Source organism: Anopheles ziemanni, chromosome 2, assembly GCF_943734765.1.
Source record: "Anopheles ziemanni chromosome 2, idAnoZiCoDA_A2_x.2, whole genome shotgun sequence".
Classification (NCBI taxonomy): domain Eukaryota; kingdom Metazoa; phylum Arthropoda; class Insecta; order Diptera; family Culicidae; genus Anopheles; species Anopheles ziemanni.
This window is the reverse complement of record NC_080705.1, coordinates 14468899-14487995: the sequence shown is the minus strand read 5'-3', so window position 1 is coordinate 14487995 and position 19097 is coordinate 14468899. Positions and strand designations below refer to the sequence as shown.

Here is a 19097-nt window from a genome sequence, read left to right as displayed (position 1 = left end):
CTATGTACCCCTTGTTTTCTTCCGGTATCCAAGTTGTTTATCTGTCAAACTGGTTTGCGTACGGTGCCCAACAACATGCAGTGAAAATTTGCTACCATAAAAGTATTTTTATGCAAAACATGAATGAAAAACATTCGGTTTAGCGTCGAACAGCTCGGTACAGTACAGTAGATTCCATTAACTAGGTGCCCGCGTAGGAAAAACGACGGAAAAATGTTTCCGGAAACATTGGTATTCGGGATAGCGTTGCTCATCACGGGCGCTATTCTGTTTCTGCTCATTTACTTTGTATCCTTTTATAAAACACATCATCTTATCCGATTGTACCATTCTCCTGGGCTGGAGCAGAACGTTTCCTTAACATCATTTTACCTTCGCAGCTGATAATACTATCCGATCTAGAATGTGATTATCTAAACGCACAACAATGCTGTTCGAAGCTCAACTTCTGGTCCATCCCAAAACTGGCGGGTCACGCATTTCTGGTATTTGTGCTACTCATTCACGGCAATTGGATCCTATGTCTGTTCAATCTGCCAATGGTAGGATGGTTGCTGTACGAACAGTACAAGGTGCCGCCGGGCAACATCGGTGTGTACGATCCGGCGGAAATCCATAATCGGGGGATGGTGAAAAAGCACCTGCGAGACACAATGATTGGATTGGGCTTCTATTTGATTATCTTCTTTGTCTATCTGTACTGGTAAGTAACGTCCGGGCTAAATGGTAAAACTATTAAACTTTAACTTCACCTTTCTCTATTTTGCAGTATGATAATCGCCTTACTAAAGGGAGACCCCATTAGACGACACGAAGAGGAGGAAATCATTACCGAGTTCTAGATACGCTATCCATACACGGAAGGATATGTTTTGCTCAAAAACCAACAAAAACTTCTCGAATAGTGCGTTGATTTTGCTTCGGATTTCATTTGATAACTTATCAACTACAATTGAATTTCCAAAAAGGAATGTAGGGAAAAAGTGGAGGGTTTTGTAGCATTTAGAATAGTCATGCATGATTTTGTGTCAAGCACTTCCACTGCTAGCCAAAGATTTCCAAATACTCCTTTTTAGGTATGTAATGACAAACCCATAACAATACAAAGGAAAATAAAAAAAAACACCATCGACAGTTTGATATAAGCTTTCATTCACGTTGCCTTTGGTATTATTTATATAAAAAAAATAAAAAATGCATTAATCCGTATAAAGATATCATTTGATTTTTATCATATTACTACCTCTGGACCATCTGGACAACCATAATTCCAAAATGGCAGTATGAAAGTTGATTGCCAACCATGGAAATAAAAAAGGGTAATGCTCTTGGCGCAATGGAAATTTGCCCACAGATATCGTGGATTTGAATCCGGGATTTGATTCTTCTGCATGACGATGTAGTACTAAATGACAAAAAACATTTTATTTTTCTTCGATGGAGCCGCCTGGTAGGTAACCTACTAAAAGGGGGCTTAGCGGTGGAGGCGCCTAGTAGCTTAGAAGTTGTCATGAAGGCAAACAAAAAAATACTTTACAATTCGCGCCTCTGTAAGAAAATGTAAAAAACTTTATTTTTTAAAGTTGTTGAATTCAATTTGTATAAACTTTGGTTTGTGAGTTTTTAATGTTTTAATCAATTTCAAACATTTCTTTTAACGCTTTTGTAGCATCCATCAAATCGTATCTCAAAAACTGATCGGAATCAAAAATTTAAAATTTCAGCTGTTTTTCGTAATTTTGTTTTGGAGTTCAAAGTATGAATTTCGTATCGTAAGATGATATACGGACAAACATCCCGACCAATGCCCACTGTGCCCCGGTCTAGGGGTACATCTCTCATCTTATGTTTTGGGAATCTCTTATCGAGCAATCTCAACTCTTCAGCCATCTCTCTCATCTTCTCAACCGAACCAGCCGACCCAAGGGTTTAAGCAAGGGTCCGTCTGTAAACTTCTCACGTTGCTCCAAAGATCAGCTCCACCACGCGCCTGCACGCGCTCTCTCTGTCCCAATCTCCCTCTCTGGGAAGGGTATCTCTTGGAGAAAACCCAAAACCAACCCCCAGTCGTTGGGGAGGTTGACATCCGGGAGCTTAACATCGGCGAGCTTGCCTGCCGTGTGTCGGGTCAGCTCCACGGTTTCGCTCAGTTCAGTGTGGTCGCCTTGGTCGTGTGGTCATGTGGTTGTAGTGCGTGCCGCCTACCGTCTCTGGGTGGTGTCGACAGTCGCTCTGTTGTGGTTACACACCTTTTCTTGGGGCGTCGCTTTGGGGCGTATGTACGTGACCTGCGTGTCCTGCTCATCAAATGCGAATTCGGGATCAGAAAACAATAAGTACGTCCGCAAAGTGTGTGTGTATGTGTGTGTGTGTGTGTAGTTTGGTAATTGGAACCGCTGTAAAACATTACCAGCAGGGAGCAAAAACTACGGGGGCTACGGGTTAAAGTACCGTAAGCGCACGGGCCAGTGTTGGGTTTTATTGGAAGGGAGATCGCATTGCCAAGGCATTGCATACACGCGGAACTTCGCGGAGCGGTCGCGTTTGTGTACCAAAAACGGTGGAACGGTGGAAAATGACGCAAACCGTTAGCTATTGGCAACACAAAAATCTTCCCTCGCAGCAAGTGGTACCACAAACGAAAAGGTGAGGCGTTGTACTGGTAAAACCATCACCGTGCGCTTATCTAAATCTTGTCGGTCAAAAGTTGTTCGTTGTTGCTTCGTTTCCCACCCACACACCGCGTTCCCTGCGAATCCGGTGATGCTTTATTTACGGTTGATGCAAAACAAGTTTCCCGTACCATTTGGTGAATGCACGTATAGCAAAACCAGCGGTAAAAGAGTGTGAGAAAGAATAAATCATAGCAACCCTTGGCCTTGACGGAATTCTCAAGGATGCTGCGGTTTCGATTTGATTCCGACTCGATTCGATGCTACTCCGCTCATCGCGAGCTGTCCTATCAGCCTTATCAACCCTTATCGCCTTACCCTATCGGGGGTGGAGTGGCAAGCACGGCAACGTAAAGCTTACATGAACCGCGTAGAGATCATCCGGCCATTCGGTCAAGAAAATCGCCTAAGAAGGGAGGGGGGAGAAAAAGAAAAGCGTGCGCAAAGTTAGTTTTTATTTTTATTTCCCACCGCCAACATGTGTGTGCCAGCCTCTGGAGTTACCGTCCGTGTGTGTTTGTGTGTGTGTTTGTGTATGTGCGCACCCGGTTTGGACCGTACGAAGGAGAGCAAACAAACGTTATGAAACGGTTTCGCGCGACGTTATGCATCAGTTTATTTGTGACGCGTAAACGTGTAAACAAGTGCAAAGTGCTGCCAGTCAATGGAAAACGCGAGAAGATGAAGAAAACCACACAAAACCACGAACTGCGGCAAATAGGAAGCGATGTGCGGTTCAAGAGTGCGTCACGTAGTGTTTATGGTATTTTGTTAAGTGAACGCAAACGACACGCAAAAGCGGGAACTGATTTCGTGGACATCGTTAGAAGATGGACACACTGGCCGTTTACCCACTCTGGCCGGGGGAAACGAAATGCATACAAACATAAATTACTATGATGGGATGTTTTTACCGTTGCGCTTATCAGCGGAGAGCATAAGGAACACTCCTCGGGAAGAGAGATAGGGAGTGAGATTGAACGTGAGAGAGAGGGAGATAGCGGAGCAGACAATAAATAAAAATAAACACGCTGGGCAGGAGGGTGGCATTGGCGGTCGTGACCGTTTGGGGATGATGCAGATGTATCACCCCCGGCACCGAAACCCCCCACCAACTTTCGGAAGGTGATCGCAAAGGGTTTAAGATGGGAAGTTCATACAGCAGCAGTAACAACAGCAACAACAACAACAACAACACAAACTCGCACACGACCTTCATCACCCTCTCCCAGGTGTACCCCATGTGGGGCACGATGTTTGCGTACGTGGAACCAACATCCGAAGGTGTACACGAAGCAACGGCGGCGTAAGCACAAAAAGAATACTGCATGGCGTATACACGCATGACACGGCGTCTGAGCTATGATATTGCCATTATCTTTACAACCACGAAGTTACATTACTACTCCCCGTTTGATGTGTTCTTTTCGGAACGGTGCGCGGTTCCTTCCTTTATTTCGTTGTTGGTGTTTTGTTTTTGCTGAGGGCCATCTGCGGTCCATCAGCGACGGTGTCCTGGTTTCTGTTCCGAACCGACGACCGTCCGCCTCAAAGAGTTTTGAGCTGGCGATGGAAACGTACGAGATGGCGCACAGTGGGCCCCAAACGAGCGGAAGAGGCACGCGAGGCCCGCGAGACTGCGTGTGCCTGTAGGCTTGTGTATGTGCGTGCCGCGTGTCTCATCCGCGAGAAGGGAGCGAGAGCTCGTGGCGTCTCGAGATAAAAATGGGGGGAGCCCGAGCTAGTGATCCCCACAAGAGAGGCGCCTTCGACGCGTGTTTACTCCAAGAGTTTTGGCTCCAAACCGCGCGAACTTGCCGTGGAGAAAGTGCTCCACCGTTGGGGCGGCGATGGGATTCATCTCACGCTGCTTGATTGCTCTCACGTGAGCACAATGTGGTGTATTCGGTGAGAAAGCAGAGTGCGCTCCGTCACTCTGGCGTGGTGTTTTGGGGCTCGGTTTGGTGGAGCCCGTGGCGTGTACGTAGACGTTTTCGTGGCGGACCCGTTCGACATTCATCACTGGGTCGGGCACACGAGCGGACACGAGTTGCCTACAGCAGCGGCCCACACAGCATCCTCCGGTGGAGCTGAGCTAAAAACCAAACGAAACCCGTCCCTCCCAGCCGCGTGAGTACGACGTGCTTTGTGCTACACATTTCCGCTTTCCCGATTTGCCTTGCCACTTTCGGTCCAGGGACGTTTCCCCCCGGGGGGGACGTGTCAGTGCACTATCGAAGTAGTAAACAAGAAAAGGCTGGTGGTGATGGTTACGCGACACCTAGAAAAGAAAAGGTATAGTAGGCGCCGAGCGGCAACTTGCTCGTCGTTCGAAACGCGATACGGTCCAGCCCTCATCTATCATCATCTAGTCAGCCTAGGTCAGTTTTTCCTGTCCGTCGTGCTAGTGATGCGGTGTTTGTTGTGTTTTTGTTGTGCGGTGTGCTAGGGCTTTCGTTTGGTGTGATTGAGTTTTTGGGCAGGGCAGTTTAACTTTAGAAGCATCATGTGGTTTTGGTGCGTTTGCGTAGTTTTCCTAATTTTTGCTACCTGAATCCCCACGAAAACCCAACGTACCAATTTTGGCATAAGTATCAGATTGTCTAGACAATCACACTTTCAAAGCTCTTCAGCAATTCTTGTCTTACATTATTTTAAATTAATTAGTGAATCTATATGTATTTTCGTGAAAATGTTTTCAGTAATTTTTGTGATTCACAGAAATAATAACTGCACCTGTTTGAGCATAATCGGTTTGTAGTAGGCGATGATTTTCATTTGTTACTCTTGAACTCGTAAATAGCTAAGCGGAAAATTCCAAAATTTATTCGGTACAACAATCTGAAACAGAAGAAAATGGTTTGAGGAAAACATTGTGAAGCTAAACATTTAGTTGGTAAAAAAAGTAAAGCAGAAGCAAAAGTGAAACTCAATCCTCAGTGGAAAAACGATCGAATATGTTTGTTGCCCAAAACACGGGGTAAGTGAAATAACCCATCTTGGCGAGACTTTTCGACCTTAAAAATCAACACATAAGGCTACGGCCGGAGAACGAACAGTTTGCTAATAATCATGTTAAAATGTTGCCACCTGCAGCATTCATCACCTCTGGCAATGTTAAATATTTGTTCAAACACCCCCCTAACAACACCTCCAGCAAAAACGCGGACCTTTTGTGTTGGTATGGGTGCGTGGGGGTGGAAAATGCCAACTGAAAAGTTTCCACTCGTCAAAGTGTGCATCCGTTTCGGTGGATAGCCCCACTTCGCTTCCGATATGCAACCCTTTCCGCCTTCCGGTGGCAGCCCGTTTTCACTATTTGCATTGCATGAATAGTGTATGAAGCCGGCTTAGGGCGGATAAAATGGATGCAACATTCCTCCAACAAAGAAAGACAACGCTTTAGTCCCGTTCGTCCTTGCGAGAGGTTCTTGGACAGAGAAAAGGGTTTTTTTTAAGTTGTTAAATCATTCACTTCGTGTTTTTCTAAAATATTAAACTGTTTCCTAGAAGGAACTTCTTTATGGATAAATCAAGAAGGATGGCAGAAATCAGGAGGTTCCTAGAAAAAATCATGATGAAAAAATTGAATGATTTAAATCATAGTTTTGTTTGAAATCACTTTTTCAATGAATTTCAAAATAGATTAGGTGTTGTTGTAAATTCTACATGGAACAATATATATTTTAAAATGGTAAAACAGTTCTCTAAATTTTGCTTCAGACATTTATTAAATGAAACAAAATCATTTCTTCCAAACTTGTGTAAGGTTGAGTACAATCTTTAAAGATACCGCTTTCCTGTAGTAGTCTTCACCTGATTTCCCCGTAAGGATCCATAAAGTAGCGTTGATTTGTTTCCATAAATTACTCCCATTACCCATAAAAAAAAGAACCAGCCCATTTCCTGAGCGTAAGGTTGGTTCCAGACGCTTAGAATCAACAAACAAACCAAAACCACTCTGACGTGGGTAAAGGGGTCCACCTCTTTGGCGCTGCTCTTTCCTCTGACACAAGCGCGCACACTACCTTCGCGTGGCGGCAGGTGTTGCGATCTGACCGACCATCTTCTTGGCACTCCCGAGAAGATGCTGCTGACCTCTGGCATAGTTGCATTCAACGTGCGCACGCTGCGTCGTACCAACATCGCCACGATTTGTTTATTAATATCTCAGCCTATCGTGCGAAAACCGGGACGCCGTGGGATGGGTGTGACGAATTTGCTTTGAAAACCAGGAGGGGATCACGAGCTTATGTCGGCACAAGTCAGTCAACCCGAAAACCAGATGGAGAAGGGACCACGGCCTGCTGGCCGAAGGTGGTAGAAACACGATCCACTCTATCGCACAATAAGATCGTTAGTTAGTCATTAAGCTTGTTCCATAAACAAATGGATGGTTTAAAATGCGAGGGCTGCTGGCGATGCATTTCAAGTAGGTTTTTTTTAAATATTCGTTACGTCCATTTAATGAACAGAAGCGTGCTGCCATTTACCAAAGTGCAGCGAGCAAAATGGCCTAAGCTACTAGTTTTATGCACCGTTTTCTACGAACGTACATCAGACAGGTTCGATATTAATACACACACACCTAGCAGCACAGTCCGTGGGTGGTTGTTTTTGTTTTTATAATTTTACACCGACACAATTCATCGTGCTTGCGTGGCGATTTATCCGAGAAGGTTAAGGTGACGATTAAAACCCAGTGGTGAATTTAACGACCGTTTAGTAACTGACTTACGCTCGATGATTCATGAGAAATTTCGTGGTTTTTCGTCAGCATGTGTGGAAAATTACCCGCGAGATTAATCATCTAGTAGAAATAATTTTCCATTAACTTAGTGTTGCTCTCATCCAATTACTAGTTCAAATTGATGAAATACTGATCTCATCAAATTAATAATTCAAAAGTCTCCTTTCCCATTTTATTTTGTCTTGTTTGAATTATATTTTGTAAATTATGGTCCGCAATTGATGTATCAACAATTTATTCTTTGGAAAAAAATTTTGCTAATGCATTCATCATACATCTAAAAAAGTCTTGTAAGCACTTGATAGGGCAGGCATAACCGAAGACGGTCATTACGCCAAGTAGAAGAAAAAAATATCTAAAAATTATTCGCTGATTTTTCATAAATATACTATTGTTATATTTTTTCTGAGCATGGCATATTCTATTGAAGTTTCGTTAAAAATATAGTTTATAAAACTGATCAAAGAGCTCCCTATTTGCAAAAGTTCTCTCTTTTCTGTTTCAATCCTAACAACTGGTTTGCTGATATATAAAACGAAGTTTCGTATATTTTCACAACGTGTCAAAACAAAGTTCGACCACTCAACCCCACTGGTACTTCAGACTCATTGTAGAAAATTGGCAATTTTTCATTTTCCAGTTCACGTATCTGTGGTTTTGATTAGGGAAAGCTATGCTATGTTTTTCCGATTGTAGATACACATAAAACTGTTGAAATTAGTTTTACCCCCCCTTGCTCGATATCGTACCTTCTGTTGCATTCTGCAGCCGGATGCATGGATTACCAAACCATTTTTCATCAGCATGTGGCCAGCGGATGCAGTACGAGATTGAGAAAAAGAGAGAAAAACAAAAATGTTGCTCCAAGTTTCAAACTTGCCAGTCGTCCCTCCGGGCGGGAAGCTAGGAATGAGTGCATTTGATAAACTTTTGTTTTTTTTTTTGTTGTTTTTACGGTCATTGCGAAATTCTCACCGGTAGAAGCAAAACAAAGCACCTGCCAAAACGTTGAAACCATCGATGAGCAACTTTGCACTTTACTCACAAGTTTATTTGGAATTTGAATAAAACTCCCACCCACAGGGTGACTGGCACAGTGCAACCTTATCGATTATGCATTCGATGCACACTGACGTGCGAGGGAGGGAAAAAATGTCTGCCGCTGCGCTGACGCAGATTATTTGCAGTTATGGATAAATGTGAATTCTTCGTTACCATTACCACTTCGTAGCTTAGCCTTTATGAACGTGTTTGAAAGCATTTTAAGCTTTGAGTGTTTGTTTAATTAGTCACACATCTGTAATATGGGACTAGAAAGAAGTTGCCACTTGGAATTCTTCGAACAGTTGTTTTCCTAGTTTTGCCACAGTGTGAAATCGACGTACCTTTTGAAATTGTTTTCCAAGAAATTAAACATTCGAATATTTTCGAGTCCGTAACCATCGTAATGTTCGTTGGCAGAAAACCCCTCTGGCGATGGGGGAGGGAAAGTTCTGGAAAATTTACTCTAATAATATACACCCTCGCTACGTTTTCCGCACAAGGCCGATCGATCCCTACCGCCCCCAGGGGGCCCCCTTACCCCCTTTCGCCCTTACCGAGAATGTGTCACCGATGGAAAGCACGGCCGGTGAAAGGTATTTCATTAGAAGATCCGCCTTGGCACGCTCCATCAATCAAGCGCCGAGGGAAGGGCTGACCAGAACCGACCAAGTGTGTGGAAAGGGTACGGTGGCAGAGGGGGCTTTCCCTTTTTCCGTTTCATCTTGCGTCAACGAGCCATGAAAACGGGGGGAAGGTAGGATCGCCATAGTCTTGCTCGGTGGCGAGGAGCAATTTTCAATTAGCCCGGCCTCCTCTCGCCGATCTGCTTGGGTGGATCGTTGTTGCCGAAGCATGGGAGGAGAGACGGAAGCGGGAGGTGAAGAAACAGGTGCTCCCCCGGAGTGTTGTGCTTACGCTACCGACGTCAGCGAGCTCGTGTTTCTATAAATGGCGTTGACAAGAAGGCGCTGCCTCGCTGCGAACTTGCTTTGCGTCCGCGATTTTGCCCCGACAGCTCTCGAAAGCAGCTCGTGTGTGAAAAGGGAGGCTCGATGATGATGGATCCATTTCAAATCCGTCAAAGTGGGCCCGGGGGCGGGTCGTGGGGTCAGGGTTTTGCAGGTTGGCCGCAAGACACGCAGCGCAGCAGGTCGGTTTATGGTAGCGACAGTACACACCTTTTTCGCAAAACCCCGAACCACACAGCATCCTCGTATGCCTCGTGTTTATGATGTTTGTAGGTCTCTCTCTCTCTTTCTCTCTCTCTCTCTCATTCTCTCTCTCCCTCTCTCCTCAGTCCAATGGTAAATATATGAGCCCTTGCGTTTACGCTCGACAGGTTTCCGTGGGAATCGAATCGAAACGTACGTTGCGAAATGGCATTGCAATTGAGTCGCCCCACGGATGGGATGGCGTTTTTCATCCCCAATTCTACCCAAAAACGTAACAGCCCATTTTCATGCCCATTTGAGCCAGCCGAACGTGTAGAAACGATGTAGAAAACCTTTTCTTATTCGCTAGCCACCGAAGCGCTCGCTTGAGCAACTGCCGTCGTCTCCTAGCAACGACAAGGGTTAACAAGGAGTTGGGGTTTCTTGTTGTTTTTTTTTGCCGGGCACTAAAGCCGTTTGTTTTACAATTTTTCACTTCGATTTCGGTCCGTTGGGTGATTGCTCAATGAAGTAGATACGTTTCTGTTTTATCATGTCCGCCTGAAGTGTAAACTTTCCCGATGGAATCCCGCAATCTGGCATACAATTTTGCGATTCCCATTCGGTGCACCCCCATGGATGGGCTCGCATCCATTCGCGCACATGTGCAAACTACTGCCGGTCCGGTGAAGCGAAACATCGACACCACGCACCCGTAAAGGCGCCAAGACTCTTCACAAAACTCTCAGCTCCACGGCGACGTCCACGTTGATAGGTTTATTAGTGGAATCTGCCCCCCCCCCCCACCATCATCGCTCCGGTTTCGGGTTCCGGCTCGACGAGATGCTATTTTGTGTATTCTCAGCGGCGAAGAAACCGGATACCTACCGTCGTCACCGTGCCGTCGTCGTCATCGAACAGGTGACCGGATGAGCCGGCGTGCCGGTGCCGTGAAAGTGAGAAGGATAATTTAAAGCAGGCGATATGGGGGTGCCAGCTGGTTCGGACGAGGGATAATTTTGGATGAAAAGTGCCGAAGCGCAAGCGGATTAGAAGCGTTCGGGTCGTTTCCGGTTTTTGCTGTGGTGCGATATTTTGCCACTTGACCTGGGTGGTTCACACGGTACAAGCGTTCGCCGATAAATTTCATTTTTGCGTTTGAGAAGAAGAAATATGGTAAACATTCCATATCTATTAGATCCGACGATAAAAAAGGAAGTTATTTTCACTTCGTAAGATCTTGTGCTTCTTTTACCCACCGTAAGATGTTTTTCTTTTGACGAAAAATAGTTTCTGTTTTTTTATGCAAATTAGGTATTTCGTGCAATTTACCTTCCATGGATAGATCGTCAAATTCACGTTATATGTTTTTTAGTATATCTATTAACGTTTCACTTTCGGTGAACAAATTTATTAATTCCAATTTTTTCAGAGATAGACAAAGTTTTATGTAAATATGAACATATTGGATATTATCCTAGAGAAAATTGATTAAAACAATTGTAATATCTTTAATCTTGCGAATGAATACAAGAATTTTAAAAATATTCAAATAACAAATATGTTTTTCGTAACGAATGTCCTGAAAAGCTAGGTACTCACTGTTGGCTTACAATACGATACTCGCGTTAGCACACTTAGCATGTGATCGTGAACGTGAAAAATGAATCCGTCTGGCTGTCAGTGTAACGGAACGGTTTTAAAATTCGTTTCCCTCACGGAGGGAACGCTTCGACGGGGGGGGAAAAAAATAAACCCACCCATAACATTCATGCGTCGCAAATCAAATCTTCTCATCCGGCCGCACGACTGACTGGCCCATTCATCATCAATCACTTAGCGGCTCCAAGCTCCTGTTGGTGCCATCTGGGCCCGTAAGGTGTGAGTCCAAGTTGGAGAAAAGAACGGTAGCTGTTTCACCCTCCCGCCGAGGACTCGTGTGGTTTTGGCGAAGGTTTTGGCCATGCACCACCGTGTACAGGATGTCGGGCTGTTGGTAGCAACAAGCGGCACAGGGACACATTTTACTCTCTCCCTCACGGCCCCAAATGGTGGCCTTAGAAAGAGAAAACTGGGCGGTTGCGAAGATTGTGGCGCTCGGTGGAGAAATATACCCACTTCTTCTTCTTTTCACTCTTCGCTTCTATCTCGATCTTCACGCGTTGTGTACTTCCTTCGGCGAGGTGGCGTCACTCCTTTTGCCGGTTGTATGCTCGCATGGACGTTCGCTGGAGGACGCAATTTATTTTCTTTTTAACGTGCCACCGTTGATTCCAAGATACCATAAATCAGTGCCACCGCCATCACTCACGATTGAATTAGTTTCTTCCCGCCGGAGAACGTCGCCTAATGGCTGCCTGGTACTGGTGGGTTGATAGTTGGCGCCTTGTTTTTTTTTTTTGACGTTTCCAATACCTAAATATTTCCTCGGTTTGGTTGGAGTGTTTTCCCCGATCGCTTTTTTTCCCCTGTTCGATCAGACCATTAATGCGCTCCTCGGAATGGCAAGAAAGCAAGCGGATCCCGAAGATGAGTAGCGATGGGCGTGTTTGTCGGGGTTTATGCTGTCGTTTGCATAAATTAAATTGCATTTGCATTGGTTTCCTTTCATCCGCTAACGGTTCATCACTTCGGTGCATTCCAATCCCATTCTGTACTACTCAGGCCTTTTTCACTTCGCTTGATGAATTCTGCTTCGATCCCGCGGGAGAACTCGGTTTTTGATATTGAAGGGATGTTTCGTGGACTTAATGCGTCGTTTAAGGGAGTATAGTGCACCTCATTTGCTTCGATGAATTGTACGAAACAAACAAAACACTTGGTGGACCAGAATTAAACAGAAACACGTTTCGTTCCGGATCGAAATAACACCGTTTCAACCTGTGCTAACCATTTCAATTTTCATTTTTCAACGTTTCATTATTTCAGACCCATTCATGCAGTGCGAAATCGGCTTTGCCCGCGTGTGAAGTAAAAGTTTCAACTGAAAAAGTCAAATTGAACCCTCTTTTTTGGAACGGCCGCGGGCTCGATTCATCAACTGCCCCGAAACGGGTGACGGGCGGATCGGCGGTTCGGTGAATAATTGAAAATGTCTCCAATTCGGTGTAAATATTAATTAAAACGCCACAATGGCGTACCGGTTGCCATTGTAGTTGTGTGGCGCTCCCACACGTGCGGTGCGTAAGCTTTCCAACCCCACGCCCCCGGAGCCCAGGGAATGGGAATTCGCCACATTCGTGACCTTGTGAAGTTGAGTGATTCATTTCGCCCGTAATTTCGAAGGTTGTGCGTGTGCTTTTTCTCGGTGAAAAAAAAATAGGATCCTTCCTTCTCGTAACCTTCGCAGTGTGAGTGTTTCGTGTTTCGGTAGCGCCAGCGTGCGCGAGTGTGTGTGTGTGCGTGTGTGTGGCATCCTGTGTTTGGCCACTGATTGAATTATCGACGATCAATCTCCGGAGGGCGCCAACGATGGCCTCGATGTTGTCGGCCGGAAGTGCAACGCCCGGTGCGGACGGCAAGCAGCAGCAGCAGTCGCAGTCCTCCCCTCTGACCTGTTCGCCCCGCAACGCAGCATCCGGCAACGCCGGCGCCGCCGGTGGCAACAATTCCTCCCAAACGCCCAGCCCGGCCAGCATGGCGGTGGCCATGAATAATCCAACGGCCGTCAAGCTGGGCGTCATGGACGTCCCGAAGGCGCTGCAGGACGGCGAGAAGTTCATCAAATGGGACGAGGTAAGTGCCAGAAGCAATGGGTGTATATTTTACTGAGGCGCAAATAAGCTGGCTTCTTTCAATATATCATGAGTCATATATTTGGTGAATAATATTTTTCTTTCTTATTTGATGAATCGTTATCAAAATATGTTTGAGCATACTAGGGTTGTGTAAATCTGATTCAGATTCATGAATCTGAATCAATCTCTGCATTATAAGGGATTCATGAATCTTTCGACGAGAGATTCATTAATCCTGAAGATACATCAACTGTTGAAAAGTCACCAGCCAAAAATGGGTTGAGGGACCCCCTTTTTTGTCGCATTATCCACGCCTATGAAAGAATCGGGAAGATTCGTGACAGATTCATGAAAGATTCATGAAGATTCATTACGAAAGATTCATTAAGCTTTGAAGATTCGAATCCGCAAAGATTCATAAATCCATCTGAATGAATCTTAGGTGAAAGATTCATATGAATGAATCTCGCGAAAAGATTCATTATGCACAACACTAGAACATACATTTAATGAAAGTATCATGATGTACTCAATTTTAAAAAAACATGCGTCGTGGAAACTGAATCGCTATTCAATTCTTTAAAAAGAGCGAATGAGTTACTAACAATCGATGGAAAATGATGAAAATCACTTTGCTAACACAATTTTCCCCCCGGATTGGGAGTATCGAGAAGTGACTGAATGGTGGAATAATTTCTTCCACTTTTGTTGGGTGGAATTTTATTTGCATTTATTTCTCCCATGCATCGCTCCCGGACCGGATAGGTGTTCTGAATGCCTTATTTGACGGCTGCCCCTTGATGGACGATAAACGGAACCGACGTGCTGTTTATTCCGCAACGCAAGCCGGTCCTGATCGGGGGCGTCACGGTTCCCCTCGAACCATTTGATAGAAGCCGTCTTCGGAGCAGGATGCAATATTTTGACAAGTTAATCAGTGCCCGTTCGACTTTGATGTCACCGATTGGCGGCGGCTGGTTCGTGTGGTCAGCATTTGTTGTTTCGTTCTCGTCTGACGGCTGACATCTTAACTGCAGCCCTCGGTCGCGTTGGGTGAAAGCAAGTATGCTGCCCATTGTTCGGTGAATCGGTGATCTTCCGGTGAACGGTGGCCGATAATTCACGGCCCTTCACGGTGCGCATAAAGCTGGCATTCGGTTTCTTTTATTTTAGCTTAAATGATGCCCCCCCCTTATTTCTTATCGCCATACATTGACCAAAACGACACCAATTGCAGTTTCGCCGAGGTGTGCGGCCCCCTCCCCCGCCCCCCGTTTACTTCCTTGGGTATTTATGTCGGTCGTTTAAACGGAGCAGTGTTACCGAGCGTCTCGCTTGAAGGATTGTTACTACCCTCAATCGCTCTTTGGTACCTCGAACATTTTGTTTTTCCGGTCCGGTGTGTCCAAACGTTTCCTCACTGGTGCGTCGATACAGACTCACGCGTTAGGCTAAACGGAATACAAAAAAAAATTCTACAAAAAGTACCAAACGCCATTCGGATGAGAGTTACGGCTTATGGGAGAATTTTTTCGCCCGAAAGCGGTCCAATCAACCGAAACGGCAACCCAGAAGTGGCGAACGGAGTGTGCCATATGGGTGTGTGTGTGTGTGTGTGTGTGTGGGTTTGTTGGAGCCGATTAGGATTTTCGAGAGCTCTCCAGTGCTCATAGTACCGGGATGGAAAATGGCCCACCCCCAAGCGCACAGCCCGAAGAATGGCACTCCGGGATGGAATGGGGATGGTTTTGATTGGACCTTTGAAAAGCGAGTCAATGCTTCTGCACATGATACGGGATGGTCCAGGCTCGCGAGTGTTGCGGTGGTGGTTTTCAGTTTCCGGCTCGCTCGAAAAACTCCCCGGACCGCCAACCCCCGGGATGGATGGGCTAGCGACGAGTCACATTATGTTGGGGTTATTGATTTTCTGTTGCTCGTGCACATTTGCTCCGCTGGCCGGAGCAACAGTTTTCATCAGTGGAAAAACCATTCTGGCCAGCTCGCTGGGGAGGATTGGGGGGATTTTCAATTTTCTTCTGCCCTGCCTTTGATGCGCGCTCTGCCCAGAACGATGGCTGCGGTTCTAATGAGAATGGCTGTAGGATTTTTAATCAACATTTCCACCAGCGCAGTCGGTCTGCAATCTGGAGCAACCAGCAAAGCACGCAGCTTGCCAATGAGTTTTTCTCGCCAGTTGATTTACGTAGCGCCGGTCGGATGATTTTTGCAATCATTTGCCCGTAAATGAGCTTCACCAGGCGGGCAATACTGGCACATTTTCCCTTCCTCCGAAGGACGCCGGTTGCAAAAGGATGGCACGGGAACACCGATGCGCTCTCGGTTTCACTTTTTTGCGAATCATCGCCTGATAACCGCAAAGCTAAGCCGCCCCGTATAAAATCCACACCCGAACCCGACCGGGCCCGGCATTCCGTGATCGAACTGTGTTGGTCGGCCTGCCTCGGGTTACACAACGCTTCGCAACGTGTGTCCCGTGCCCGATAATGGTGGTCCACGCCGGGATGCTGCCGCGCTGTGGCCGACGGAAAACCGCAGTAACCTTACGCCCTGCGTGCACTACGCCACGGTGGTATCGCGTAACACGCCACCATTTTGCGTGCATTCCGGTGCGATCGATTTTGCGATTCACCATTTCGCAGCCACGTGTCGCGGGCAAGTCCGTTCGTCGGGCGTTATCGGGTTACCTGGCGGGGGATCGAGGGCCAAACGGGAGCAGCAACGAGCGAGGAGCTTTAGTCTTTGATATTGACAACAACGGATAATTCTGTTTGTTCAATTTACGCACGAACGCCGCAGCTCATTAGGTTGATTGGTTGAACATGCACTTGGTCGATAGTGTAATAAATTCTCCTCCACGTATGATTAGTACTTTGGGTGAAGTTTATTGAACACTTTATAAAACCGGTGTTAGCTATTGCGATATTATTCAATATCGACACATACACATGATAAATTTTATTATTCATAAATTTTATTGTTGTTCTTTCATCTTCTAACTAAATAATTTCCTTCTTAGTCGTTAAAAGTTATGATCACTCATAACAAATTTACAATGTTGTCCATGACTCTCTTCTTTGAACACTAATAACTCAAGTTATACTTTTTATTCTAATGATTCAATCAATTGTTCATCATGTATGTGTAATAAGAGGTTCATTTATGACTTGGTCGATAGTGTAATAAATTCTCCTCCACGTATGATTAGTGCTTCGGGTGAAGTTTATCGATTCAGTACACTTTGTAAACCCGGTGTTAGCTATTGAGATATTATTCAATAGCGACACATACACATGATACATTTTATTATTTATAAGTTTTATTCTGGATCTTTTATCTTCTAACTAAATAATTGCCTTCTTAGTCGTTAAAAGTTATGATCACTCATAACAAATTTACAATGTCGTGCATGACTCTCTTCTTTGAACACTAATAACTCAAGTTATACTTTTTATTCTAATGATTCAATCGATTGTTCATCATGTATGTGTAACAAGAGGTTCATTTATGACGTTAACTGAATTCCGACCCTTATTCACTGGGGTTTCTTTCTGTGCTATCTTTGCTTGCATGTTTAAAAAGTGCTACGATACACTTATTATGACGTTAAAGTCAGTCACCAAACCATGAGTGTACATTTTGGTGCGGCGAATAAGTTACTGGTAGTTCTTGATCATACCCTAGAGCGAACTTGTTGTAAAAAATGTCGACAAAATTTCAACCTTTCACGCTGTGACTTTGAGGTTTGAAACACAGCGAGTTCTTTTCATGGTTGGTAAATACCAATCATATTTCCAATATCACTAACAAATTTGAAAAAGTATTGTCGAATCGTTGTAATCGTAATTTTACATTAAATCTGTAAGACAGCATTCTAACACAACTAAGATCGATTCTCTCAGTTTCACGATGGAACAGAACAGTTTAGGGAATTACATATCATCCATCAGTGTTGGAAGTGATTGAAATGCCGATTAAAAAGGTAATGGATAAGGTTATGCAGGGTGTGGTGTAATTTTTTCATTCGTTCTCCTGCACATTACCATATTGTAGATCATAGTATGGTCGTTGCACTACTCTTCCCATCCTCTAAAAGACTGCGATCCTTACTAAGGAGTCCTTATGCGCACGTCAGTTAGAAGCAAACGAGCCACTTCAAACGAGCTCCACAAAATATGCTCTTGAACTAGATTTTATACTGTGTTACAATTTCCACCCCATCTTGGTTCCCATCTCTACCTCAAGCCGTCCCTCTGCTCGACTACAATCGATTCTCCCCTGGGGGATGTTGGATCGGAAGGGTCGGTACTTGCATTCCTTTGTCCTCGTGCTTCGTCTGCCTTCGTGTTTCATTTGCTTAAGTCAAATGTGTCCGCTTCCTAGCTTTGCCGAAGCTAGCCTGAGAAAAAGTATCATCATCATCAGAATCATCATCATCAGCAGCAGCAGCTTCTATACAAGCGATACGTTCTTGGGCTCCCAGAATCTGCTCTAGTGTTTACATACTCTTGTTGATACAACAAATCCCCCAGCAGAGAGATTTCTTCTCCGGGGCATAACGTTCACGCCCTGGGCCGGGACGCCCCGATCTTTGCTTGCCTTCCTTTTTCCCTGTCCTTTCCATTGCCACCAAACGGTCGTTGTCACCGTCAGCGAGTGAAGTGAGGTTATGTTGAACAAGCTTTCGTACGAATACCCGTACTCTGGCCCGGAGAGGGTATATGATAAAGCTGTGTTGGAAAGCAAAGTGACATGAATGGGGAATTCAAAGTGGATGGCAGAACCTTGGATGCATAGGCGCTATGGATGTACTGCTTCAGTGAATCTACCTTATTCATTTGCATCATAATCGGGTCCCCTTGTGAAGGGATATGCGATCTGCTGGGTGCTGTTTCCCTTGTCCCTTGTTCTCGAGGCGTTATGCTGTGCAGTGCATCAGCTCCATCTCCTTGACGTCGACATTATCTCGTATTCTGGGGATTGGTTTTGAGAGACGTGAAGGAGCAACTTTGACAGCAAACTCCCTGACTCTCCCGGTAAAACCGCAGGCACAATGGGCGGGTTAGAAAAACTTTTGACTAGAAAAGCTGGCAAAAGCAAAAAAACTGTACACCCTGTGAATGGAATGAGCATATGTTAATGCTAATGGGATGCGATGCGAGGTCCTAAGACGGAAAACATGGAAACGTTCTTTAGGGTGAAATGAAAACTTTCTTGCGAGTCCTTGCGTCGAGAACGATAGTAATGGAGGTTGTACATTTGAAACGGTAATGAAATACGTACCTGAACGTGGTAACACCGAATGTGGTTATGGTCGAGACTGGATATGAAATTATAGCATACACACAGACACTAATCTTTGCTTTCTGACACATTCGTTGAATGCTTACGAGCATGACCCTCTACCCTTGCCCGGTATACTTCTGCAAAGCTGTTGTTTGTTCTGAAGAAAAATACAAAATGGCTGCATTGTTCCAGATTTTAAAGCATGGTCTGCTTATGAGATGTAATGTTTCATTCGTATCGCAATAATGTCCACGACAATGTTGCAACATCTGTTACTCCCGTATCATAGTATTCGAGGTCGATGTTGGAGAAGCTGCCGAGCATACTGCTTCTCGTGCTGTTGGTCCTGAGTAACCTTCGAAACAACATGCTAATGGTCCACAAAATTTGCTTTTAATGATCCTATTGAAAGACCATTCACCCCGCTCCTATTTACCGT

The 19097-nt window shown here is 45.1% G+C and overlaps 2 protein-coding genes across 2 annotated transcripts in view; both read left to right on the top strand.

Moving 5' to 3' along the window:
• The first annotated feature begins 173 nt into the window (after positions 1-173).
• LOC131281590 (protein cornichon homolog 4) lies at positions 174-914 on the top strand. The gene is made up of 3 exons (XM_058310932.1): positions 174-288; positions 381-703; positions 770-914. The coding sequence occupies exons 1-3, from the start codon at positions 214-216 to the stop codon at positions 840-842; spliced, it is 471 nt and encodes a 156-aa protein (XP_058166915.1). The 5' UTR covers positions 174-213; the 3' UTR covers positions 843-914.
• Positions 915-13088: 12174 nt separating this feature from the next.
• Positions 13089-19097, top strand: part of LOC131281584 (1-phosphatidylinositol 4,5-bisphosphate phosphodiesterase classes I and II) — a 62135-nt gene continuing 56126 nt past the window's right edge. Inside the window, exon 1 of the mRNA XM_058310927.1 lies at positions 13089-13352. Coding sequence (XP_058166910.1) covers positions 13089-13352 — 264 coding nt within the window. The remainder of the gene's footprint in view (positions 13353-19097) is intronic.

Coding starts and splice junctions, on each gene's coding strand:
- LOC131281590 (XM_058310932.1), top strand. CDS start 214: ATGTTTCCGGAAACATTGGTATTCGGGATAGCGTTGCTCATCACGGGC. Junction 289..380: donor TGTTTCTGCTCATTTACTTT/GTATCCTTTTAT, acceptor TTACCTTCGCAG/CTGATAATACTATCCGATCT. Junction 704..769: donor TTCTTTGTCTATCTGTACTG/GTAAGTAACGTC, acceptor TCTATTTTGCAG/TATGATAATCGCCTTACTAA.